This window comes from Hippocampus bargibanti, linkage group LG19, assembly GCF_051943395.1.
Source record: "Hippocampus bargibanti isolate YZ-2025 linkage group LG19, ASM5194339v1, whole genome shotgun sequence".
NCBI lineage: Eukaryota > Metazoa > Chordata > Actinopteri > Syngnathiformes > Syngnathidae > Hippocampus > Hippocampus bargibanti.
This window is the reverse complement of record NC_142752.1, coordinates 10,353,277-10,379,000: the sequence shown is the minus strand read 5'-3', so window position 1 is coordinate 10,379,000 and position 25,724 is coordinate 10,353,277. Positions and strand designations below refer to the sequence as shown.

General features: G+C 44.3%; 1 protein-coding gene across 3 annotated transcripts in view; it reads left to right on the top strand.

The window, feature by feature from the left end:
* Positions 1–23,074, top strand: part of LOC148883987 (regulator of G protein signaling 6-like) — a 54,860-nt gene extending 31,786 nt beyond the window's left edge. For all 3 annotated transcript variants that reach the window (XM_089022801.1, XM_089022802.1, XM_089022803.1), the window contains 16 exons: positions 7,713–7,809; positions 10,376–10,426; positions 10,632–10,738; positions 12,177–12,228; positions 12,409–12,473; positions 12,650–12,726; positions 14,865–14,946; positions 15,068–15,142; positions 16,332–16,433; positions 16,564–16,625; positions 17,818–17,928; positions 19,314–19,439; positions 19,522–19,708; positions 19,840–19,929; positions 20,912–20,965; positions 22,297–23,074. In XM_089022801.1, the coding sequence (XP_088878927.1) occupies positions 7,713–7,809; positions 10,376–10,426; positions 10,632–10,738; positions 12,177–12,228; positions 12,409–12,473; positions 12,650–12,726; positions 14,865–14,946; positions 15,068–15,142; positions 16,332–16,433; positions 16,564–16,625; positions 17,818–17,928; positions 19,314–19,439; positions 19,522–19,708; positions 19,840–19,929; positions 20,912–20,965; positions 22,297–22,347 (1,389 nt within the window). In that variant the 3' untranslated portion in view covers positions 22,348–23,074. The remainder of the gene's footprint in view (positions 1–7,712; positions 7,810–10,375; positions 10,427–10,631; positions 10,739–12,176; positions 12,229–12,408; positions 12,474–12,649; positions 12,727–14,864; positions 14,947–15,067; positions 15,143–16,331; positions 16,434–16,563; positions 16,626–17,817; positions 17,929–19,313; positions 19,440–19,521; positions 19,709–19,839; positions 19,930–20,911; positions 20,966–22,296) is intronic.
* Positions 23,075–25,724: the final 2,650 nt, after the last annotated feature.

The window sequence follows — 25,724 nt, the reverse complement described above, 5'->3', positions numbered from 1 at the left end:
CTCCAAAAAAGAAAATGGCTGGCGACATTTTTTTTGTCCTCTATTCCCCGCCCCCAGTTTTCGGTTAAAGCCACGTGATTGGTCAAGAACACAGCAGTGAGGGGAGGTGGTTTAAACATTATACAGGCAGAATACAGAGAGTGACAAAATGGACAGAAAACAGTGAAATTTGGACTCGTTTCAACTTTGATAGTTCAAAGGCAGAGTGTAGACTGCAAGGTTAAAATTCCCATCAATCAGGCTCCACAAATAACCCGCACACGTCATCTGTTCACTTGATGCAAAAAGCTATCAACCCGGCTAAACAGAACACAATTGATGAGGAACTAAATAAAATTATCGCAGAGAAAGCACCTACAAGAGATCATTCCTCAAGATGGTGAAAGAAGAAGGTTACGTTCCTCATCAAGTGTTTAATGCTGAGGAAACCGGCCATTCCATTCCATCAAGCCATCAACAACCATTCCAAAGGTAAATAAAACGACTTTATTATACAGTACAGTTTATTTCTTTAATTATACCACAATAGCACATTTATTATACATAAAATAAGGTACAGTAAAGTCTCGTTATATCGATATTCTCGGGAATCGGAAAAAATATCGATATAACCGGACTATCGATATATCCGATCCTGCGGCTTGTAAATTTTCTCCTTGCGTTCATAGAAATAGTATCGTAATAAGCAGTACTCTGGGTAGCTCCTTTAGCCAGAGACTATTACACCCGCGCTGCAAGAAGGAGAGGTACCGCCGCTCGTTCCTACCGACTGCTGTCAGGCTTCACAATTCCCAATGATCACATGTGAAAAAAAAAAAAAAAAAAAAACTGGACACTTGTAAATATGGGTTGTTGCAATATATCTAAATCCATTTCTTGATTCTGCACTATGTACAGTCTTGTTTATAGAACGGTTTTTGCACATCTACATTTGCACAGTATACAGTTGACATTTTTATTTTGTTATGCTTAGAATATCTTGTTTTCTATCCTTTCACTCCCACCCCAACCCCATCCCTCTTCAATTGCTGCTGTGGACTGCAAATTTCCCCATTGCGGGACGAATAAAGGTATTCTGAGTACTATTGATATAACCGATGTCGATATAACGAGACTTTACTGTATATTTTGTGTAGTTTTTGTCACATCTCGTTGCCATCCGGGGCGCGCCCCGCCCCTCCTGTCACCTCCTCCGCCAATCCTGGGAGACGGCCCCTCCAATCATCGTACACCTGGGTTCCCACAGCTGATTGTCATTTCACTGATGGTGCCTTCTGACTATATCTGTCTCGTGCTCACTACCGTCTCCGTCGGAGTATTTTTGGTCATTGCCATTTCCACGTCCGTGTTGCCAGGTCTGCTATCATTCAGTTATCTTCCTTCACTCATCCCTGTTTGTTATTATTTGATGCTGTTTCCAGTAAAGACTCTTTATCCATCCAAGCCTGTCACGCCGTGTATTTCGGGTCCTTCCCTAACACCAAAAGCCCGTCGCTCGAGGTCTGCCTCCTAGCACTCGAGCGATCGTCACACAATACTCCGACCACCCATGGACCCCGCCGGCGTTGACAGGTATTTTACCGCCCTCGTACAAGAGGCGGAGCGTTCGAGCCAGCTGGCCCAGGCGATTGAGGAAATGCGCCACGCCACTACCTCGCTGGCTCAACGCCTCAAGGAGATGGAAAAGTGCATCGCCACCCTCTCTGTTCCTTCCCCCCCGCCCGTGGGCAGGCGCACGCCCCCGCTACCCCAACCCTCACGCTACGCAGGCGAAACCGAGCGCTGCGCTCAATTCCTAATGCAGTGTGCGCTCGTGTTTGAACAACATCCTGACGCCTACGTTAGCGATGAGGCTAAGGTAGCCTTCATCACCAGCCTGCTCGCGGGCGAAGCCGAATCATGGGTGCTGGCGGTACGAGAGTCCCGACCGGAGCTGTGCGCCTCGTATCCGGACTTCGTAGCCGAGATTCGCCGGGTGTTTCACCATCCAGTGACGGAGGTCGAGGCGGAAGGGAGAATCCTCGACTGCGTCCAAGGGGCCCGTTCGGCCGCAGAATACTCCGTCGCTTTCCGGATCCAGGCCGCTGGCAGCGGCTACGGCGACCGAGCGTTGAGGGGGGTGTTTCGTCGCGGCTTGAATTCCGACCTAAAGGATGAGTTGGCTACCCGCGACGCCGGCACCACCTTCGACGACCTCGTCGGGATTGTCATCGGCTTGGATCAGCGTCTTCGAGAGCGGCGAAAGGAGCTGAGCGACCGACGGCCCGAGGTACCCCGAAGCCGACCTCGGTCGACCACACCCGGCAGCGACCGCGCGCAGCCCCAGGAGGGACTCTTCGAACCGATGGTGATAGGGGGGGGAGACGACCGCGCCAACCCGAGGGCTCGTCGCACCCGAGGCCCCCAGCCTAGGACCCACGGCCAATGTAAGTCCCCGCCGAAACGGAATCCGTGGGGGGCTAAATCCACTACACGAGCCACACGGTTGGAGCTGGAGAGTGAACTATTTGGCCCCTCCAGCTCCCAAAGAGTGCGGGCACTAGTGGACTCGGGGGCCGACGGGTGCATTATCGACCCCCACCTGGCCGACCTGCTGGGCTGCCGACTTTTAGATCTCCTTCCCCCTAAGGAGATCGTCGACCTGGATGGCCGATTATTAGCCCGGGTCACCCACCTCACGGCCCCACTTAAGCTCCGAGTGGCAGGCAACCATGTGGAGCACCGCCAATTTCTTGTTATGCCCTCCCGGAACGCGCCATTGGTCTTGGGTCTCCCCTGGCTCAAGGCCCATGACCCATCCATTTCTTGGGAGGGCCCCACCATTCAGGGCTGGAGCCCCTACTGCTACGCTAACTGCCTGCGGTCGGCTACGGCAGGGCGCAACCCCTCCCGCGGTGGCCCGCCCGAGGCCATCTGCCTCAAAGGCGTGCCACATTGCTACCACGACCTGCGGGAGGTGTTCAGCAAAGACAACGCCCAATCCCTGCCGCCCCACCGACCGTATGACTGTGCTATAGACTTGCAGCCAGGGGCTCCATTACCGGACTCCAGACTTTACCATATTTCACAACCGGAACGGGAAGCCCTGAGCACTTACATAGACTCCTCTCTAGCGGCAGGACTCATTCGGCCGTCGCGTTCCCCGCTGGGCGCAGGGTTTTTCTTTATCGACAAGAAGGACGGATCCCTGCGCCCATGCGTTGACTACCGGGGCCTGAACGACATCACCATCCGCAACAAATACCCTCTCCCCCTCATGGATTCGGCCTTTGCGCCCCTTCAGTCCGCCACCATTTTTTCTAAATTGGATCTTCGCAGCGCCTACCATTTGGTCCGAATCCGTGAGGGGGATGAATGGAAAACAGCCTTCAAGACGCCTTTAGGGCACTTTGAATACCTGGTGATGCCGTTCGGGCTCACGAACGCGCCGGCCGTATTCCAGAATTTAATTAATGATGTGCTCAGGGACTTCCTCAATGTTTTTGTGTTTGTTTACCTCGATGACATTCTTATTTTTTCTCGCTCTGCAGAAGAACACCGGCAACACGTCCGACGGGTCCTGGCGCGGCTCCTGCAAAACCGGCTCTATGTGAAGGCAGAGAAGTGTGACTTCCATGTCCGCTCTCTGTCGTTCCTGGGGTTTGTGGTGGAGCAGGGGCAGCTCAGGGCCGACCCGCCAAAACCAAGGCGGTGGTGGAATGGCCGATCCCAAAGACGCGCAAGCAGCTTCAGCGGTTTTTGGGGTTTGCCAACTTCTACCGCCGCTTCATTCGCGGGTATAGTCAGAAGGCACTCCCCCTCACTAACCTCACGTCCACCAAGCTCCCTTTCAGGTGGACTCCCGATGCTGAGGGGGCTTTCAACCGCCTCCGTCGTGCCTTCACCAACCCCCCCGTTCTGCGTCATCCCGACCCGGATCTCCCGTTCACGGTCGAGGTTGACGCATCCGAGTCCGGAGTAGGGGCCGTCCTTTCCCAGCGCTCTCCCACCGACCAGAAGCTGCGCCCCTGCGCCTTCTTCTCCCGCCGGCTCAGCCCCGCCGAAGCCAATTACGACGTCGGCAATCGGGAACTGCTGGCGGTCGTCCTGGCCCTGCAGGAATGGAGACACTGGCTTGAGGGAGCTAAACACCCCTTCACCGTCTACACGGATCACAAGAACCTGGCGGCCATCCGGTCGGCCAAGAGACTTAACTCACGGCAGGCCCGATGGTCACTCTTCCTCACCCGTTTTGACTTTTCTCTCACCTACTGCCCAGGGTCACAGAACACCAAGCCCGACGCCCTATCCCGTATCCATGAGCCGGCAGAAAGGGAGGAAACCACCGCCAACATCCTGCCGGCCCAGCGCATCCTGGGCGCCCTGAGGTGGGAGGTTGAGAGAAAAGTCCAACAAGTCCAGGGAACCACCACCATCCCCAGGGGCTGTCCCAAGGATCGCCTGTTCGTCCCCCCCCCCCTACGCACTGAGGTGCTCATCTGGGGGCACACATCTAAGATAGCTTGCCACCCGGGGGTCAACAGGACGATCCAACTCATCGCCCAACGGTTCTGGTGGCCGGGGTTTAGGAGGGACATCACCCTCTTCGTGAAGGCCTGCCCGACCTGCGCCCGTGGAAAGGCCTCCCACCAGCCCCCGGCCGGACTCCTCCAGCCCCTACCGGTTCCGTCCAGACCCTGGTCCCACATCTCCGTCGACTTCGTGACAGGCCTCCCCCCCTCCCGTGGCAAGACGGTCGTCCTCACCGTAGTGGACCGATTCTCCAAGTCGGCCCACTTCGTTCCGTTAACCAGGTCGGCCCACTTCGTTCCGTTAACCAGGTTGCCGTCCGCCACCGAGACGGCTCAACTCCTGGTTAACCATGTCGTCCGTCTCCACGGGATTCCGACGAACATCGTGTCGGATCGGGGACCGCAGTTCGTGTCCAAGGTATGGAAGCGTTTCTGTCGGTCCCTAGGGGCATCGGCGAGCCTGTCGTCTGGGTACCACCCCCAGACCAACGGACAGACGGAGAGGAAGAACCAGGACCTGGAGGCGGCCCTCCGGTGCGTGTGCCTCCACAACCCGGCGTCGTGGGCCCTGCACCTACCCTGGGTGGAGTACGCCCACAACTCCCTGGTCTCCGCAGCCACAGGTCGGTCCCCATTCATGTCCGCCTGTGGCTATCAGCCGCCCTTATTTCCCACACAGGAAGGCCAGGTGGAGGTCCCGTCTATCGATCATCACCTCAGACGGGCCCACAGAGTCTGGAAGGAGACCAGGGACGCCCTGTCACGCACCGCATCCCGGAACCGGCGGGTGGCAGACCGCCATCGACGGCAAGCACCCAGCTACCAGGTCGGGCAGGAGGTCTGGCTATCTACGAAGGACCTTCGGCTGGCAGGGTCCTCGGCCAAGCTGGGCCCACGCTTCACGGGTCCCTTCCCCATCGAGGCCATCCTCAGCCCGGTCTCGGTGAGGCTCCGGCTACCACCCACCATGCGGATCCACCCCGTGTTTCATGTTTCCCTCCTCAAGCCAGTGGAGACCAGCCCCTTAGCCCCCACGCCCGCCCCCCCACCTCCCCCCCGGATATTGGACGACGGACCAGTCTACACCGTGCGGGAGATACTGGACTCCAGGCGCAGGGGCAGAGGAGTGCAGTACCTGGTCGACTGGGAGGGCTATGGACCTGAGGAACGTCAATGGGTCCCACGGGCCTGGATCCTCGACCCATCCCTCACCCGGGCGTTCCATGCGGCTCACCCATCCAAGCCTGGGGGGCCGCCGAGAGGCGTCCCTTGAGGGGGGGGCACTGTCACATCTCGTTGCCATCCGGGGCGCGCCCCGCCCCTCCTGTCACCTCCTCCGCCAATCCTGGGAGACGGCCCCTCCAATCATCGTACACCTGGGTTCCCACAGCTGATTGTCATTTCACTGATGGTGCCTTCTGACTATATCTGTCTCGTGCTCACTACCGTCTCCGTCGGAGTATTTTTGGTCATTGCCATTTCCACGTCCGTGTTGCCAGGTCTGCTATCATTCAGTTATCTTCCTTCACTCATCCCTGTTTGTTATTATTTGATGCTGTTTCCAGTAAAGACTCTTTATCCATCCAAGCCTGTCACGCCGTGTATTTCGGGTCCTTCCCTAACACCAAAAGCCCGTCGCTCGAGGTCTGCCTCCTAGCACTCGAGCGATCGTCACAGTTTTAAGGCTTAGAAAATTAGAAAGTAGAAAATTATGTTTTATGGGGACCTGGGAACGGATTATTCTCATTTTAATGGTTTCCTAAGGGAAATTATTTTTTGGGATACACACTTTTTGCTTTACACACTGGCTGGGAACCAATTAAGTTCGTAAGCCAAGGTATCACTGTACATATATCTACATATATGAGTTCTGCCAACAAGATGGCCTCCAGTGTGCCTTGCGACATCAGCGTCACAATTTTTTTTTGGGGGGTGATTCCTTCCTCCCAAAAAAATGTTTTTTTGGGGGTGATTTTTTTGTGATTTTTTTTTTTTTTTTTCTGTTCAGATTTTCTGTCTGTGTACACATCAAGACACGCCCCCAGAGGGCCCACACTGACATTTTCTCTCAGCAGGGTGTCTACCTGTCTTCAATAAAACCGCAGTGGGCTTGTCAGTCATTTCCATCTCAAAACGGCGAAAAGGGTAATTGCCATCGTCTCCGGGTTGGTAGTCATTCCTGCGGCTTGGAGTGCCACTTATGTCTCCTAACTTCTAAGGCTATCCTTTGTTATCAAAGGTTATGCAAGATCGGCGGTAGCCTGTGGATGAGCATTTTATTGTTCTGCCTGTCACCTCACGTCTCGCCGGCGGTGATGGAGAAACAACGATTGAAAGAAGAATCATTTGTTATGAAGTTGTTGAAATTGGTGATGGAGGTAGAGGAATTGGTGTATTTGTCCTTCACTAGTTGAGTAAATGCGGGAACTAATGGCAGATGGCCAGGATGTTCTTGTAATATTTGACTTTATTTTCTGCCCGACAGAGTGTGAAATAATGTTTGGTGAAATCTGCGCCCACTCGCCAAGCCTGCAATCACTTTTTTATGTTTATAGGTGACAGTGATCCTTGATTTCTATTTATTTATTTATTTATTTATTTATTTATTTTATTTTATTTTCCTTGGATTAATAAGTGACCAAAATAGCCTTCACATGTGCCTCAGGAATGAGGTAAGGGGTATTTTTAAATACAAATAAAAATAACTACTCGATTGGCATTTTATTTATTTTGATAAGTAGGTCGTTTTTCCAGATAGCGGAGTCCACCTTGTCCTCATATAGAGAACGTGTATATGCTCTTAGTCATACAGGAGTGGTCCATCGATGAAAATGTTTTTTTTTTCAGCCGTCATCTGTACTTCTTTGAAGGTGTCGATGTTTCGCTCCTCACCCAAAGAGCTTCGTAAGCGAAGTTAAGTTGTGCTGGTAACACTGGCCTGAAATATATCCCTAATGGAGTGGCCTCTGCCCTGATAGGTCCCTGCTCTAAGGTTGGGGGAGCAGTAGACTTCTTCCTGACGCTAATTTAATAACTTCTTTTGTTCTGTCTGATTACCTCTAAAATCCAAATCTAATCTAATTCATATAGAAAACTACCTATTACTTTTTTCACTCAATTTCACGTGTGTTGCCCGCTAATAAAAGAAGCCGCAACAAACACAGTCATGCACTCGTTGACTTGTTTCTTCTTTCTTTGCAGATCGAAGACATCGTCACTCTCATCCAGGATGAGACGGAAGGCGTTCCCATTAGGACAGTCAAAAGCTTCATGACCAAAATTCCCAGTGTTGTTACCGGTAAGTTGCGTCATACTCCCAACCTACCATCTTTGCATCACCCGCCTATTTATTTATCTCATCTCATCTCATCTCATTTTCCGTATTCCGTATTTATTTATTTATTTATTTATTTATTTATTTGTTTATTTAATATTGTTATTATTATATTAGTAATATTATTATTATTAGTATTATTATTATTATTATTATTATACTTTCAGTTTATTATTAGTTGTATTTGTATGATTGTGATTATGATTATGCTTTTTTAGTATTATTATTATTATTATTTTGTTATACTTATTTTTTATTATTATTTCTTTATTTTTTTAGTCGAAGATGCAATTGGAGCAAAACATATGACTAAATGTTTGCAGTAGACTACGGTATCAAGGAAATGAAATAACTCATGCTGTTCCCCCACGCACCTGTCATGGAGCCCTGAAAGGACAACCGATGTCTCCGGACAAGTTGTGTCCATAATTTGTAAACTGGCTTCAAATGACTTCTACTGAGCGTATTTTACAAAGATTCCACCGCAGATAGCTATATTTTATGTTTTAAGACTCATGCTGAATATTCAGGAAGTCTTGTTTTTGAGTTGGTGACGATACCTACTGTGACGTCACGGTAGGTATCGTCACTGACCGAACAAAAGACACATTGTAGCAGTCCTTCCATCACGTCAATGTATTTTGCTGTACTTGTTTGGTCTGAAAACCTCATGTTGCACCCAAAAGCCATCAGAAGAGGGCGTCCAAGCTCCATGGAAGGAATTTATCAGCCTGTGGAAACGGGCTGATTCATTCCTCACAGGAGCTGGTCGCCATTTTTTCTGCCTCTTTTCTGGGACGCTACATTGCAGTCCAGATGCCTCAAAATGACAGAATAAATTATTTAATCGATTGCAAACATGTATGCTTTCCTCTTCAGAACTATTTGATTCATATTCATAACTGGATGTGTAACAAGAAAGCATATTCTCCGAATCTGAAGCCATTGTTTTGATGCTCCAGCAATGCAAGACGTCTTGACGTGACGTCACGAACTGGCGGCGGGACTTTCTGAAAAATGCCCAATTCGCAGCTCAATTTTTTGCCGATTTTGGACACTAAGTCATTTTTATTGGTGTTTTGCATTTGAATAAAAATATCATACTGCGTGTTTTGGGTATTTTAGATGCTATAAAACGTTTTTCTGATGTCAGTTAAGAAACAAAAAAGTGACGTCGGTTGTCCTTTAAGCAAGACATTTAACCCCTTGACTGCTTCGGTGGAGCTGCAGCTGTGGAGGCATGCATGTTTGTAGTTTTTTTCTTCAAAAAATACCCATAAACAAATACTCATTTTGGTCTGACTTCTTGCGCACATGCAAAATGCGCCTAAACCTGCCTAAGGAGATCACATCAATAAAGTAGCCTTTACTGCAGTCATGCATGGAGGTGCACAATCGTTTCTCGATGGCCGCCTGGGGCGAGGAAAGTAATAAACGATTGAAGAATATAACGCTGTCTCCTTATGGGTAGAAATGGAAATGGGTAGAAGAAGTAAAAAAATGCCTGTACAGTACATCAGTGACATATGGAGAAAAAATATCGGTCGTGTTAAGTGGCACAGCCGTTTTTCCATGCCATTAATCTTGTTATGTGTTTATCTTGACATGCTGTTGGTGGTCTTTGGAGTCAATTTTCCAGACCTTTTGTTTTGAATCGTACCCAATAAACAATAGCTGACCGACAGGGCCTGAAAGACCGTCTCTGCTGGCCTAAAATATCAATCACAGACTGATATTGTGTCCATGAATTCTTAATAAATAATTCCAAATTGTCTTTCAGCTTCCTTTCATTGCCTTTCTCCTGTTGTGCTTCTTCTAGATGTGTATTTTCGTATTCAAGGATTTAAGCAACCACATTTCAGCCATTATTTGTTATCAGGGTCAGAAAACTACTGGGAAGCCTTCACACTCAGTTCTGCAGGCCCTGTAGCAGCAGTGCCAAACTCATTTTTTGCCTCGGGCCTCATTGTAGTTAAGGTTTAGTCTCAAGGGCCGTTTTGAATTTGTGGAAATCATTAGAATCTCTCATCTCCTCTTCATATTACATACGGAGTACACAACAATGAATACCACATTTAAAGTAAAACATAGTGACTGTTGTTGGTTTACATGGGATAATTGGAAATTTTGGGTCATACTTTAGCATCATGGAACTTGACAGGCTTGATTTGCTTTCCCGGACCAAGTAAAATGATGTGGCGGGCCATATTTGGCCCCCGGACCTTGACTTTGACACCTGTGCCCTACAGCATAAAATAAAATCGATGAAACTGTTGCTTTAACCAATCAAATTTCGTGTTGGTTACACCAAGGCCTTCTCGCAGGCCTTATCTCCTGCTAACGATACCCTCTAGTGAACTTGTAGAAAATCACACCACATTTTTTTCTATGAGTTGCAGTTACATCCAGGTTGTGTCCTCATAAAATAGTTCTGAAGGGTTGGATTGGTTCAGACATAGCACTACTGAAGGCCTAGATATGAAATGCACGGCCGATAACGCAATGCATGTTGATTTTATGTCTGACACAGGTACGGATATTGTTCAGTGGATGATGAAGAACCTTGCGATTGAAGATCCAGGTATGTTTTTTTTTTTTCAAAAAGAAAGACTAGATTATTCTTTTTTTTGCTTTAAAAAATATCACGTAGACTGTTCCATTATGAAGGCCCACAGCCCTCGCACTGATTTTTCACCAATGCAAGTGAAACACCCGTTTTGATTTCACGAGCGTAGACGTAAGCACAAATATCTCCTTTGGGCTCTGTTCTGCCTCCTTTTCCTCAGCTGAGGCCATTCACATTGGCAGTCTGATTGCAGCACAGGGCTACATCTTCCCCATCTCCGATCACGTCCTTTCCCTGAGGGACGATGGCACCTTTTATCGTTTTCAGGTAAGTGCCAGAATACATTAAAAAAAAAATCTATTAAATACTTTTCAACAATGGCTTACTCTTGGTGCAAAGATCAAACAATTTTTGCCTGATCGCCTCTGACGCCCTGTCGGCCATTTTTGGCCTGCTATGTTCCACGTTAGGATCTAGTGACCTTATTAAAAATGAATGCCAATCCGATAAAATATTCATCAAACACACAACGGGGCGGCGTTTTTGGTTTGAGGTTGACTTTGACTGCGCTTGTTTGACTGCGAGGCGACAAACTAGCAGCGATATCTCGCTTGTCTTTTGCCATCTGCAAATACGTCGGCTTTATCGAAGCCGCGACTGAGTATGTTTCATCCCGAAAAGTCCTAATTAAAAACGAAACAATGGAAAAGCGTCACATCGGAAAGATGACGATGATCTCGTGAAATCATCTCGTTTGCTTTTGACTCGTTGAAAAAGGCAAGATCACCACTAGAAGCTGTTGCGGCAATTTAATTAAGGCGGACCAGCGGTAAACGTGGCGCTTCTTCTGACCTTGCCTCTTCAAAGCGAAGAGAGCAAAGGCGAGACAAAAACAAGAAAAAGACAAGGGAGAGGTGAGCTGCTTGCAAGTCTGGAACGATAATCACTGCAAAAACGACCAGTGGAGAAAATATAATTGATGAAAGAAGAGCCGGCGTGTTCGGATACGTGAAAAACAAAACAGCGGGAAGATTGTTTATTCATTGACTGCCGGCTTTCTTTTGCGTGCTTCGCTATTGTGTATCCCGCGCCTTTTGCTGCCTCTCGTTTGATTGTGCAGCTGTGATGTTCCCTCGCTTCCGCAAATCCCCGGGACGCCTCTCAGACAGCGACATTTGGAGTGAGCTATTTTGAATCGCTTTCATTGCGATGGGGAAAAATATTATGATGAAGTCAGGACTTTAAAATCACGCTTTGTGAGTAAAAAAAGTGTCAACTTTTAAAATAGGTTACAGGAATGCTAATGTTAGGTTTGTTTAACATTAGAAACATCAAGCAGGAATCAAAAGTAAGATCCAAAATAGTCTTTCATCTTTGGGACGGCACATAATGGAACTGGTCTGCACCCGGCGGTGCAGACTGGCTCTAGAGTCAAACAGGACAGACGAACAGGACAGACCGACAGAACAGGCGGAGCGGACTGGCGGACCGGACAGACGCACAGGACGGTCGGACAGGACGGTCGGACAGGACGGTCGGAGAGGACACTCGGAGAGGACACTCGAAAAGGACAGGATGGACAGAACGGACGACAATTGATGAGTTTGTTGGGTAACGGTCAGTTATTGTCCCATAGGGGACCCTGCTGAGTTTTGAACGCTTCTTTTCAAGATCACTACAAGTTGAACAATAAAGCCAACGTACGGCTTAGTTATTTAACTGGATTGTAAAAGTCTTCCTTGGTTTGCTCTTCATTCTTCCACAGGCGCCATATTTCTGGCCGTCCAATTGCTGGGAGCCTGAAAACACAGATTACGGTAAAAATACAACTCCGTGTTTCACGCGACATGCAGACAGTGTGACTATTTGGATTGCCTGCGTTCCCCCCAAAAATGGACTGAAAATAGTTGATTGCAAGCATGAGTGGAAGGATGTGCCTGTGGAGTACAAAGGAAAAGCTAATTTGTCGTAACGCTGCCTTGTGTGTGCCCCCGCAGCCATTTATCTGTGCAAGCGCACCATGCAGAATAAGACTAGGCTGGAGCTGGCGGATTACGAGGCGGTAGGTGCCAAATTTTCTCCCCTCGCTCTCCTTATGGGAGTACGAGCCCAATTTTGGGCTATCTATAACCTGTGAAAGGTTACGCACATTCAAATCTCCCAAAAATTATTTTTTTTTATGATTGTGCACTATGCACTTATTGTCATTGAGTGAATAATCTGAATTTTATTGGACAGGAGAATCTCGCTCGGCTCCAGAGAGCCTTCGCCAGGAAGTGGGAGTTCATCTACATGCAGGCTGAGGCCCAGGTCAAGTAAGTGGGATCTGTAACTACGGCAACAAGGCCAACTCGCACAAAGGCGATGACATAATTCCAGTGCAAGGTGTGATGAGAACAAGCATCATTTGCTCTGGATTGCCCTTTGGTCAAAAGTGAAATCAGTAGAGTGAGACCTCAATTTACGAACTTAATTGGTTCCCAGACCGAGTGTGTAAGGTGAAAAGTGTGTCTCTCAACAAAAAAAAATTCCCATAAGAAACCATTAAAATGGGAATAATCCGTTCCCGGGTTTCCATAAAATATACTTTTCAATTAAATAAGCCTTCAAACTACACACAACATACCTTATTCTATGTATAATAAATGTGCTATTGTATTGTAATGAAAGAAATATACTGCATTGTATCATAAAGTCACTTTATTTACATTTGTGATGGTCATTTATGGCTTGATGGAATGGCATTGGAGGTCGAAGGTCAAAGGGAATTGCTGTTTGGAAAGAGAGGCACATTACATGACGACTGTAATTAAAGAAATAAACTGTGCTGTAAAATAAAGTTTTATTGACCTTTTTGATGGTCGTTGATGGCTTATGGAAGGAGAGTCACCTTCCATAAGGACTAATGTTAAGCAGATTCCTTACTTACAGACAGTGTATTGTCGGTGTTCAAATACCTGACATGTTTCGGCGACTACTTCCGCCTTCGTCAGAGTGTCATGGATGTTGCTGTGACGCGCCATTTTCAGCTGGTGTTGCTATGAGGGCGTGACCTACCTGTCAGAACTGACAGGCAAGCCACGCCCCCCGCTGTCCGCTCGTCCCTCCAGGATGCTGCTCCAGGTAGTAGAGAGCCATAAGGACTGTTGTTAATTTAACCTCTGGTGCTGTTCGGTCGTGTGCTTCCGCCGAAGATCACTACGCCAGCCGTGGTGGGTGTGTATTATGAAAATAGTGCTTATTATAAGGTTTAATTTTCAGAAATTTGACGTTTGTAAGACAAAAAGTTTGTAAGTTGAGGTGTTTGTAAGTTGAGGTCTCACTGTATTTCGAATGTCACTAAATCACTCCCTTCATATTTGTATTTATGTATTTTTTTATGTAAACCGTATCAACGGGGAGGAACTGCTAAATTGACCAATCTATTAGATATCTGACTGATTAGCTGGCTATCAAGCTAGCTAGCTATTTACTGTCTATTAGCTATCTAACTAACTAGCTGGCTAGCTAGCTATTTGCTGCCTATTAGCTATCTGACTGATTAGCTGGCTATCTAGCTAGCTATTTGCTGTCTATTAGCTATCTGACTAACTAGCGGGCTATCGTGCTAGCTATCTGTTTGCTGTCTAATAGCTATCTAGATATCTAGCTAGCTATCTTTTTGCTCTTAGCTCTCTAACTATCTAGCTGGCTATTTAGCTAGCTATCTATTTGCTGTCTATTAACTATCTAACTAACTAGCTTGCTAGCGAGCTATCTATTTGCTGTATATTAGGTGTCTGACTGATTAGCTGGCTGTCCAGCCAGCTATCTATTTGCTGTCTGTTCGCTATGTAGCTATCTAGCTGGCTATCTATTTGCTATCTATTAGCTATCTAACTATCTAGCTGGCTATCTAGCAAGCTAGTTATTTGCTGTCTGTTAGCTAACTAACTAGCTGGCGAGCGAGCTATCTATTTGCTGTCTATTAGCTATCTGACAAATTGGCTGGTTATGTAGCTATCTATCTATTTGCTGTCTAGTAGCTATCTAACTAACTAGCTGGCTAGCTAGCTATCTAGTTGCTGTCTATTAGCTATCTAACTATCTAGCTGGCTATCTAGCTATCTATTAGCTATCTAACTAACTAGCTGGCTAGCTAGCTATCTATTTGCTGTCTATTGGCTATCTGACTGATGAGTGGTTATCTAGCTAGCTATCCACTATATGTCTAGATAGATAGATTTAGCTAGCTAGCTTTCGATTTGAGTGAACGCTGGCACGTGGCTACCGCTGCTCACCCGCAGAAAAACTGATCCTGTGACTGTAGAGTGACCTTGAGAGTTTTGAAAGGCGCTTAGAAATCTAATGTATTATTATTTTTTAAGTGAGTCTTCAAGTGGAGATTCACACTCCTCATCAAATCGATGTTAGCGGCACTGCTTCAGGATGTATTTTCTCATCTCCTCTGCAGGATTGACAGGAAAAAAGATAAAACCGAGAGGAAGATCCTCGACAGCCAGGAGAGAGCCTTTTGGGATGTTCACCGGCCCGTGGTAAGCCTCAGGGGGGGGGGTTGATGCTGCTGGTGCGCACCTTATCTCACCCTCCCAACACAACATAAGGGGGAGAGTTCTCGGGGTGACCAGTAAGATTCTGTGTTGGTCTTTTCTGTAGCCGGGCTGTGTGAACACCACCGAGATGGACATCCGGAAATGCAGACGGATGAAGAATCCTCATCGAGTTAAGAAGGTACCAAGCGGTGGCACTCAATCCAAAAATGTTTTTTTGCATTACTCAACAGCAGTGAATGACACACTTTGTAGTTGACAAAGTGTTATGTAGCTTCAAAAACATGACCAGTCACCAAAAACAAAAACAAAAAATGGCGGCTTGCATCACATTCAAACTTCTATAAGATGCACTAAGGTTTTGTTTGCTTCATTTTGCAAATTTCCCCATTGTCGGACTATTAACTCATTCACTGCCATTCACGAATTTATAGGGGAATTGAAAATATGACGTAGAGCGCCATTCCCGAGTCCATTTCTTGTTTAGGTGCCGATAAAGCGCTGGTCATGGCCTCTGGCAATGGTTTTTCCTTTCCACAAGGGGGCAGAATTCCCCATTTTTCCATGTTAGCGCTATGCTACACTAATTTATTTGGGAATTGAAAATATGACGCAGCGCGCCATTCCCGAATTTGCTCAGGTTTTGTTTTTTCTTGTTTGGGTGCCGATAAAGCGCTGGCAAGGTTTTTTTTTCAGTTCCATAATGGGACAGCATTTCCCATTTTTCCAGGTTAGCGCTTTTCTCCAGATTCAGTTTTTGTTAAAGATCTATACAAACCAATATGTACAGTATGTATTGCATTGTATTTTGGACAGCCGCCCTCATATTTAGCTAATTTAACTCCAGACCCATATAATTTAGGAATTAACGCTTTTTTTCTGATGAAAAAAGAGAGTCTAAGGTTTCTTACACTGCATTGAATGTATATGTAGTCCTAAAAACGCAATATTCTGTGGGTCCTGGAATTTGAGTGACAATGACAAAAACCCTGGCACTGGAGGGGACACATTTTTGCACATCATCTGGCAGCGAATGAGTTAACGGCTTTCTAATTCTGATTCTGATTTCCACACTTGATGAGTGAGCAAATATGTTTTTATACAAGTATCCAATGTACCGTTTTGTGGGCTTTTTTATGCCATGCGTACTTTTTATTATGGACACAGTTTGACCTTGGAACGGGTGTTTTTTATTCCTCTAAAATGTACGTTTACAGATTCTTATTTGTATTTTTCCACGTTGCCCCTGTAAGATTTGTACATTTGTTGCTCACATCACAAATGCATCATTTAGGTCTTATTATAAGTGAAATGAGCACCCTTCCCTCCCTTTTTCTGAAATTCTTTCCTTCATCCTCCAACGGAGCCAGTCCGTGTATGGTTTGGCAGAGGAGGGAACGCAGTCACGAAGTCCGATCCATACCCCCTCTCATCATTCCAGGAAAGGAACTAAAGAGGACGTGGAGAAAGAGGTACACGCATATTCTTGCAATTCATCACCCCGTAAGCTAATCAATACAAAATTACAAATACAATACAATACAAAATTGAAGACTAACTCAAGTCATTTATGAACTTTTGTTATTCCTTTTCCACTCACAGATCTTATTCCTGAATGCCCAGCTTGATCGTCACTGTATGAAAATGTCCAAAGTTGCTGAAAGGTAAAAATTAAAAAAAAAAAAACATTTTAATGTGCACGATGATGTTAACTCATTCACTGCCAGACGTGCAAAATTGTGTCCACTCCAGTGCCAGGGTTTTTGTCATTGTCTCTCGAATTCCATCACCCACAGAATATTGAGTTTTAGGACTACATAAACATTCAATACAGCGTAAGAGACCTTAGATTCTATTCTTTATTTATTTATTTTTTTTAGAAAAAAAGAGAGTTGATTCCTAAATAATATGGGTCTGGAGTTATATGAGCTTGAAATGTGGGTGGATGTCCAAAATACAATGCAATACATACATATACATACATATATTGTACATATACTGTAACGCTTTAACAACAGCTGAAGTTGGAACACAGCACTAACATGGAAAAGAAAAAAAACATTGCCAGAGGCCATGGCCAGCACTTTGTCGGCACCCAAGCATGAAAAAACAAAACCCGAACAAATTCGGGAAGGACACTCTACGTTATATTTTCAATTGCCGAATAAATTTGTGAATGGCAGTGAATGGGTTAAGCATGCGGTTTGGTTCATTTGAAACAAAATTATATTGCCATTAAAAATTGAAATTGAATAGTCACTTTTAAAACATTTTAATTGACTTTTACGCAACAGTTGAACAGAAGGTATTGTTCTTTTGTTGATTCCTAAATTATATGGGTCTGGAGTTATATGAGCTTGAAATGAGGGTGGCTGTACCAAATACAACATGATACATACAATACATAACAACCGTTGAAGCTGAAATAAAGTGCTAACATGGAAAAAAGGGAAATGCTGCCCCTCGTGGAAGGGAAACAACATTGGCAGAGGCCATGGTCAGCGCTTTATTGGCACCCAAACAAGAAAAAACAAAACCTGAACAAATGTGGGAATGGTGCTCCCCGTCATATTTTTAATTCCCGAATCAATTCGGAAATGGCAGTGAATGAGTTAAGTGCTAAATTTCCACATTCTAACATTTGATTTCTCTTCGATGCAACTTTCCTTTCACAACATCTTCCCATATAAAAAAAACATCTATAAAAATACCAGAAAGAGGCTGGCAACCAGGCCATAGTGCACACCGCATGACGTTCCTCAGCCTAGAGAATCCCTGATCGATACTAAGACCTAAATGGCAACTATGAAATGGTAGTCATGTTTCGTCTTCTGTCTCGGATGGTCTTTACGTCAGTCTGATAAGCTACACGGAGCAGTATTTGGAGTACGACCCCTTGGTGACACCGCAGGAACCGTCCAACCCATGGACCAGTGAGGACCAATCATATTGGGACCTGGAGGCCAGGTAATTGTTTTTTTTTTTGAAGTTTCAATATTTTTGGAGCAATAATACTTTACTCGACTGTAATACTGTATGTTGTGTTACTGAGTCATCCTTATTTTTGGGGGGTTTATAGTATACATTTATCATCTTCATAGGCTTTTTGTTCCAATTTATTTATAGGCAAGCTCTGCACCCAATACAAAATACTACTTTGCATTCTTGTCACCGAGCTGATTTATAGTGAATGTCTTTTTTTTTTTAATAAATAACCAAATGGCTTTTTGCCGTGATCAAGTGTCAGCAAGACACAATAAAAGGTGCTCAGCGCAGTCGATTGAACAGCTCCCTAAAGCTCCGTGCGGCATATTTACAGGTAATTTCTTTTGAGTAATGGGCTCACTTCTGGAGGTCTAAAAGGGAATTCAGAGGTCACTCTGAATAATCAATCTCAATGAAATCACAGAGCGCCGCTTATGCGTTTCACACAAGAAAGGACATTGTCAAAGTATTGATTTTTCCTGAATGGGTGGCGGGGATGATGTAAATCAAGTGAGCACGATACAAGTCAAACACGTTGCAAAAAAGCATAGGAAACGTTGACCATAAACATCTGCAAAGACCCCCCCGAAAAATATTTTTTTTTGTGTTCTAAAGCTACACGTCAATGAAAAGGTTTCTTTAACCGTCATCTGTACTTCTTTGAAGGTGTTGGGCGTTTCGCTTCTTATCCGAGAGGCTTCGTCAGCTAACTAAAATATTTTGCTGGTAGTATACAAATTAGTATACACATTCTCAAAAAAAGACTTCATCAACATCGCAGGGATAATACTATTGGGCCTCAATCTGCAGTACATATGCACCTAAAAGCTAGCAACCACTCATTTGATGACAATGAGGTGAAAATCTGAGCGAAAGAAAATAGATGGTACTAAAGGGGAGTAAAAAAAGCTATTTTCATAAAACAGCAAAAGCCTTTACTAAATCACCATGGTGGGGTGGGGTTCAATTTGAATCGTTCGTACAATAGAGTGGTTAGGCAACATAGGATTAGACATGCTGATGAGGTGATACCAGGGCCAATTGGGCAATCAGGCCAGTTGTCAGTCAGGACAATAGAAGCTATCAGTGGAGCTGCAGGGATGAGTCCTCTGCTCCCTCCAACCTGAGAGCAGGGACCTATCATAGCAGTGTCCGGTACCGCCACGTCTGGACAGTAGGGATAAATATAGGGCCAAAACTACCAGCAAAAGATTTTAGTTTGCTGACGAAGCCTCTTGGATAAGAAGCGAAACGTCCGACACCTTCAAAGAAGGACAGATGACGGCTGAAGAAACCTTCTCATCGATGGACCACTCCTGTACGACTGAGAGCTTACACAGACGTAAAGCTACATGTGTCATTCAAAGCAAGGAGCCTGGTCAGCAGAGGGTGAAGAAGTGGGGTTTCTCCCTGGAGGAGGCACTGAAGGACCCAGCGGGGCGTGATCTTTTCCTCAAGTTCCTGGAGTCCGAATTTAGCTCTGAAAACCTCCGGTGAGCACACAACGGTTTTTTTTTTTTGTTGCTAAATCAGAATAAACACTGAGCACTGTTTCACCCTTTGGATGTTGTGCAGCTTCTGGTTGGCCGTGCAGGAGCTGAAGAGAATCCCTCAGCATGAGGTCGCGCGGAGAGCTCAGGAGATCTGGGCCGAGTTCCTGGCCGAAGGGGCTCCCAGTTCCATCAATCTGGATTCGCACAGCTATGAGCGCACAAGCCACAACCTCAAAGATCCTGGACGCTACAGCTATGAGGACGCACAGGTCGGGTTATTGGGGGACCTAAGGAATAAGATGTTAATCATTTTCAAATACGCGAGTCCACACAAGGCTTTGAACACCCTGAACTAGTTGAACCGCATTCAGATTTTGCTTTTTCTGCGCCTTGTGTTCAGGATCACATCTACAAGCTGATGAAGAGTGACAGCTACACTCGCTTTCAGCGCTCTAGCATCTACCAGGACCTGCTGAATTCAAGAAAGAAGGTTAGTCTAGTGTCACAGATGTTTGTTATGACACTGTGAGTAAAGGCTCGAACACAGGAAGATTGTCTTTTACTGCCGGCAGGGGATTTAGTTCTCATGAAGTAACTTTACGTGAGCTTGTTCGACGAACGCCCAATCTCTGGAGCCCTCTGCCAAGCTATTTATTGAGAGTATGTGCAAATTTAAGTAATACACAGTCTTCTTGATTTGGACGCCACAAGCACCAACATCCATAAACCAACAGAACATATACATTTTAAGGGGTTGTCTCTCCATGAACGGATAGATTTGTAACCTGGCTAAGGAGCTCTCCCTGTGAAGGAGTTTACCAAGTTCTAAATTCTGCCAGAGACTACATTTCTTACTTGAGGATGACAGTTTAACATGCTGTGTCTGTTCACCTCAGATTGACCCCAGATTTTCTGTGCTTCTATTGTGGGCCTTGTGTTCAGCCAACGAAGCATACAACAGCATGAAACTTTTAAATATGAGAACTTTTATTTGGTCTATTCTCTATCATCTCGTCATACAAGACAAAAAGAACAAAGGGTGCCTAAAAACAAGCAAACCTAATTTTTGTGCTGGCACCTGTAGTAGTTGAGTGTGTGTGAGGCCATGTTACAGCACCCTCATTTCATGCTGAAGCAATGGTTCAACCCGTTTGTGAATTTGGTTGCCGTGTTACCAAGCATTCCTGCCTCACACCCAACATATCTGCGAATTTGGTTCTCTATTTTAGATTCTGGAAAACCACATCTAATGTAGGTAGGTGGGTAAACAAGATTGACATGTACAGGCACAGTTGGTGTGAAAAGCAGTCTTCAATTGCCAATGTCCTACTATATCATCCGCAAGTGGAGAGCTTGCAGCTTACCTGGACGCCATGAAAATAAGGCCCCATCTGTGGATTGTCTATCGTGTAACATTTTGAAGCGGTGGAGCTGTAGTTTCCCCTCTCGTAATGCTCACTTTCTTCCTGCAGCTGGAAACCGAACAGGGACGACGGACCTCACTGGAGAAGTTCACTCGCAGTGTGGTGAGTTTTAACCCATGGTGGACTGTTAGGGCCTTCAAGGCCTTCCCTGCTGGCCTAAAAATATCTGAATCACAGACTGATGTTAATTATATTTTGTCCTTGAATTCTTAGGAATTAATTCCAAATTGTCTTTCAGCTTCCTTTCATTGCTTTTCCCTTGTTGTCCTGCTTCCAGATGTGTGTTTTCATATTTAAGCATTTAACCAATCACATTTCAGTCATTATTTGTTACTAGGGTCAGAAATATACTTGGACACCTTCAAAATCAGTTCTGTGGTCCCACTAGCATAAAATAAAGTCGATAAAACTGTTGCTTTAAACAATCAGATTTCATATCGGCGGCGCCAAGACCATCTCGCATGCTAGCTAACGCTACCCTCTAGTGCAGGGGTGTCAAAGTCATTTTTTGCCGCGGGCCACATTGTAGTTATGGTTTCCTCTCGAGGGCCGTTATGAATTTGGGGAACCCATTAGAATGTTTAAATCCCTTCAAATATTACATATAGAGCACACAGCAAATTAATGAATAACTCGTTTTCAAATCTGAAGTCAATAATGACTTTTATTGTGGTTGACATCCAAAAATATGAAATTTTGGCTCCGATTTTAGCAATCATCATGGAATTTAACAAGTTTGATTTGCTTTCGCGGGCCGAAAAAAATGATGTGGCGGGCCGGATTTGGCCCGCAGGCCTTGACTTTGTCACCTGTGCTCTAGTGGACTAGTAAATCACACCACATTTTTTATATAAGTCGCAGTCGCAGCTATAGCTGCAGTAAAGGTTGTATAGTCATAAAATAGTTCTGAAGGGTTGGATTGATTCGGACATAGCACTACTGAAGGCCTTGGTGTGAAATGCATGGCTAGCCACTGGTTTTAACTCAACATTGACAAAAGTGACAACGAGGAAATAGGCGTTGTTTTAATTGGCCCTCTCAAGAGAGATGTGAGTACACGATTCGCTCGTACAGTAGCATGGATAATTTTGGATTGGTCTCATGAGCTTGCACATGGGGTGTTGTTGTCACAGTATAGTAGTTAACTACCTGTATCAATAGCTCTTTTGTTGCGCTGATCCATACACGTACAAACATTTACAGTACTTTAAACAGCTCCTGTTATTTCTCTCAGGAAAGAGCCTCCGTTTTTACCACTGTGTGATAAATAGTAAGCCATATGTAGAACAATTCAAGTTGTTGTTGTTGTATGTAAGGCATAATTAGCCCTGCAGCAGTTATCCACGGGGGGTACATGTCAACACACCGTAATCTGACAATCATTCAATTCTAAATTCCTCCCTTCTGCTTTTACACATTTTTTTTATTACCAGGGCAAGTCGTTGACTGGAAAACGCCTGACAGGCCTCATGCAGTCGTCCTGATGAGAACTGGACACTGAACTGGATGCGTAATCACCAAAGGAACCATGGCTAGTGCGTGTGGAGTAATGTGCGACTGGACCGGACCGCTTGATAACGCTCCACGATTGAGCTAAAGAAGGTCAACAGCATGCAATACATCAACCGAGCTGACTCTGGGACAGCGGAATGACAGTACAAAAGTGGCACTCATTCATGCAAACTGGCTGGGTTCGTTCTTGACTCACGTCGCTACGTTAGCAAGCTGTCGAAGCTATGTGTTTACTTCAATGTAAAAAAAAGAATTTTGAATGAAATGAATGCTGAAATCATGGATGCAAGTACAATATATCAGACAGAAGCTGTGATTGACAGGAAAGACATGACTTCTATTCTGGGTGGATCTGCTGGAAGATTGCACGAGCACTGAAAAGTTAAGGTGGGTCAAAATACACAAGTGTCATCAGTTTAAAGTAGAAAAATACAAATAAAAAATACCTAAACATTTATATTTTCCAATTCGTTCCAATCTTCCAAAAATTTCACTTCATGCAGCATCAGCTTCAAATATATCGGCCGATTCTCCAATCATAATTATGGAAAAAAATGAAATAAAAATACAAAAATAAAAGTGGAAAGCACTAAACGCTGATTTTGGTCATGCAGTCATGTGTGATTATTTCCTGAAATTAAGTGTCGATGTTGCTTCTATGTGTGTACAGTGATACCTTCGCTTACAAACTTAATTGATTCCCAGACAAAGTGTGTATCCCACAAATTAGCTTCCTATTGGAAACCATTAAAATCAGAATAATCCGTTCCCAGGTCCCCATAAAACATAATTTTCTACTTTCTAATTTTCTAAGCCTTAAAACTACACAAAATATACCTTATTTTATATATAATAAATGTGCTGTGGTATTATTGGTTTGAATTGGATTGGATTTGCCTTTATTAGTCTCGCAGTGGAGAAAAAAAACACCATGTATAGTAAGGCATTTTTGGCCGAAAAAAACGACCATGTATAGTAAGGCGTTTTTAGCAGAAAAAAAACGACCATGTATAGTAAGGCGTTTTAGCCGAAAAAAAAAGACCATGTAGAGTAAGGCGTTTTTAGCCCAAAAAAACGACCATGTATAGTAAGGCATTTTTAGCCCAAAAAAACGACCATGTATAGTAAGGTGTTTTTAGCCCAAAAAAACGATCATGTATAGTAAGGCGTTTTTAGCAGAAAAAAACAACCATGTATAGTAAGGCGTTTTTAGCAGAAAAAAACAACCATGTATAGTAAGGCGTTTTTAGCAGAAAAAAACAACCATGTATAGTAAGGCATTTTTAGCAGAAAAAAACGACCATGTATAGTAAGGCGTTTTTAGCTGTACAAAAAACTACCATGTATAGTAAGGTGTTTTTAGCCCGAAAAAAACGACCATGTATAGAAGGCATTTTTAGCCGAAAAAAACGACCATGTATAGTAAGGCATTTTTAGCCCCAAAAAACGACCTTGTATAGTAAGGCATTTATAGACAGAAAAACACGACCATGTATAGTAAGCCGTTTTTAGCCCAAAAAAAACGACCATGTATAGTAAGGCGTTTTAGCCCGAAAAAAAGGACCATGTATAGTAAGGCATTTTTTGCCAAAAAAAACGACCAATTATATATCAAGGCGTTTTTAGCCGAAAAAAAAACGACCATGTATAGTAAGGCATTTTTAGCCGGAAAAAAAAGACCATGTATAGTAAGGCGTTTTTAGCAGAAAAAAAACGACCATGTTTTGTAAGGTGTTTTAGCAGAAAAAAACGACCATGTATATTAAGGCGTTTTAGCAGAAAAAAAACGACCATGTATAGTAAGGCGTTTTTAGCCCAAAAAAAACAACCATGTATAGTAAGGCATTTTTAGCTGTACAAAAAACGACCATGTATAGTAAGGCGTTTTTAGCAGAAAAAAACCACCATGTATGGTAAGGCGTTTTTAGCAGAAAAAAACCACCATGTATAGTAAGGCGTTTTTAGCTGTACAAAAAAACTACCATGTATAGTAAGCCGTTTTTAGCAGAAAAAAACGACAATGTATAGTAAGGCGTTTTTAGCCCAAAAAATGACCATGTATAGGAAGGCGTTTTTAGCCGAAAAAACACGACCATGTATAGTAAGGCGTTTTTAGCCCAAGCAAAAGACCATGTATAGTAAGGCGTTTTTAGCCCAAAAAACGACAATGTATAGTAAGGCGTTTTTAGCCCAAAAAAATGACCATGTATAGTAAGGCGTTTTTAGCCCCCCCAAAAAAACGACCATGTATAGTAAGGCGTTTTTAGCAGAAAAAAAACGACCATGTATAGTAAGGCGTTTTTAGCCGAAAAAAAACGACCATGTATAGTAAGGCGTTTTAGCCCAAAAAAACGACCAGGTATAGTAAGGCGTTTTTAGCGCAAAAAAAACATGACCATGTATAGTTAGGCGTTTTTAGCCCAAAAAAACGACCATGTATAGTAAGGCGTTTTTAGCCGAAAAAAAACGACCATGTATAGTAAGGCGTTTTTAGCAGAAAAAAACCACCATGTATGGTAAGGCGTTTTTAGCCCAGAAAAACGACAATGTATAGTAAGGCGTTTTTAGCCCAAAAAAAAACGACCATGTATAGTAAGGCGTTTTTAGCCCAAAAAAACGACAATGTATAGTAAGGCATTTTTAGCGGTACAAAAAACGACCATGTATAGTAAGGCGTTTTTAGCAGAAAAAAACCACCATGTATGGTAAGGCGTTTTTAGCAGAAAAAAAACACCATGTATAGTAAGGCGTTTTAGCAGAAAAAAAACGACCATGTATAGTAAGGCGTTTTTAGCCCAAAAAAAACAACCATGTATAGTAAGGCATTTTTAGCTGTACAAAAAACGACCATGTATAGTAAGGCGTTTTTAGCAGAAAAAAACCACCATGTATGGTAAGGCGTTTTTAGCAGAAAAAAACCACCATGTATAGTAAGGCGTTTTTAGCTGTACAAAAAACTACCATGTATAGTAAGCCGTTTTTAGCAGAAAAAAACGACAATGTATAGTAAGGCGTTTTTAGCCCAAAAAATGACCATGTATAGGAAGGCGTTTTTAGCCGAAAAAACACGACCATGTATAGTAAGGCGTTTTTAGCCCAAGCAAAAGACCATGTATAGTAAGGCGTTTTTAGCCCAAAAAACGACAATGTATAGTAAGGCGTTTTTAGCCAAAAAAAATGACCATGTATAGTAACGCGTTTTTAGCCCCCCAAAAAAAACGACCATGTATAGTAAGGCGTTTTTAGCAGAAAAAAAACGACCATGTATAGTAAGGCGTTTTTAGCCGAAAAAAACGACCATGTATAGTAAGGCGTTTTTAGCCCAAAAAAACGACCAGGTATAGTAAGG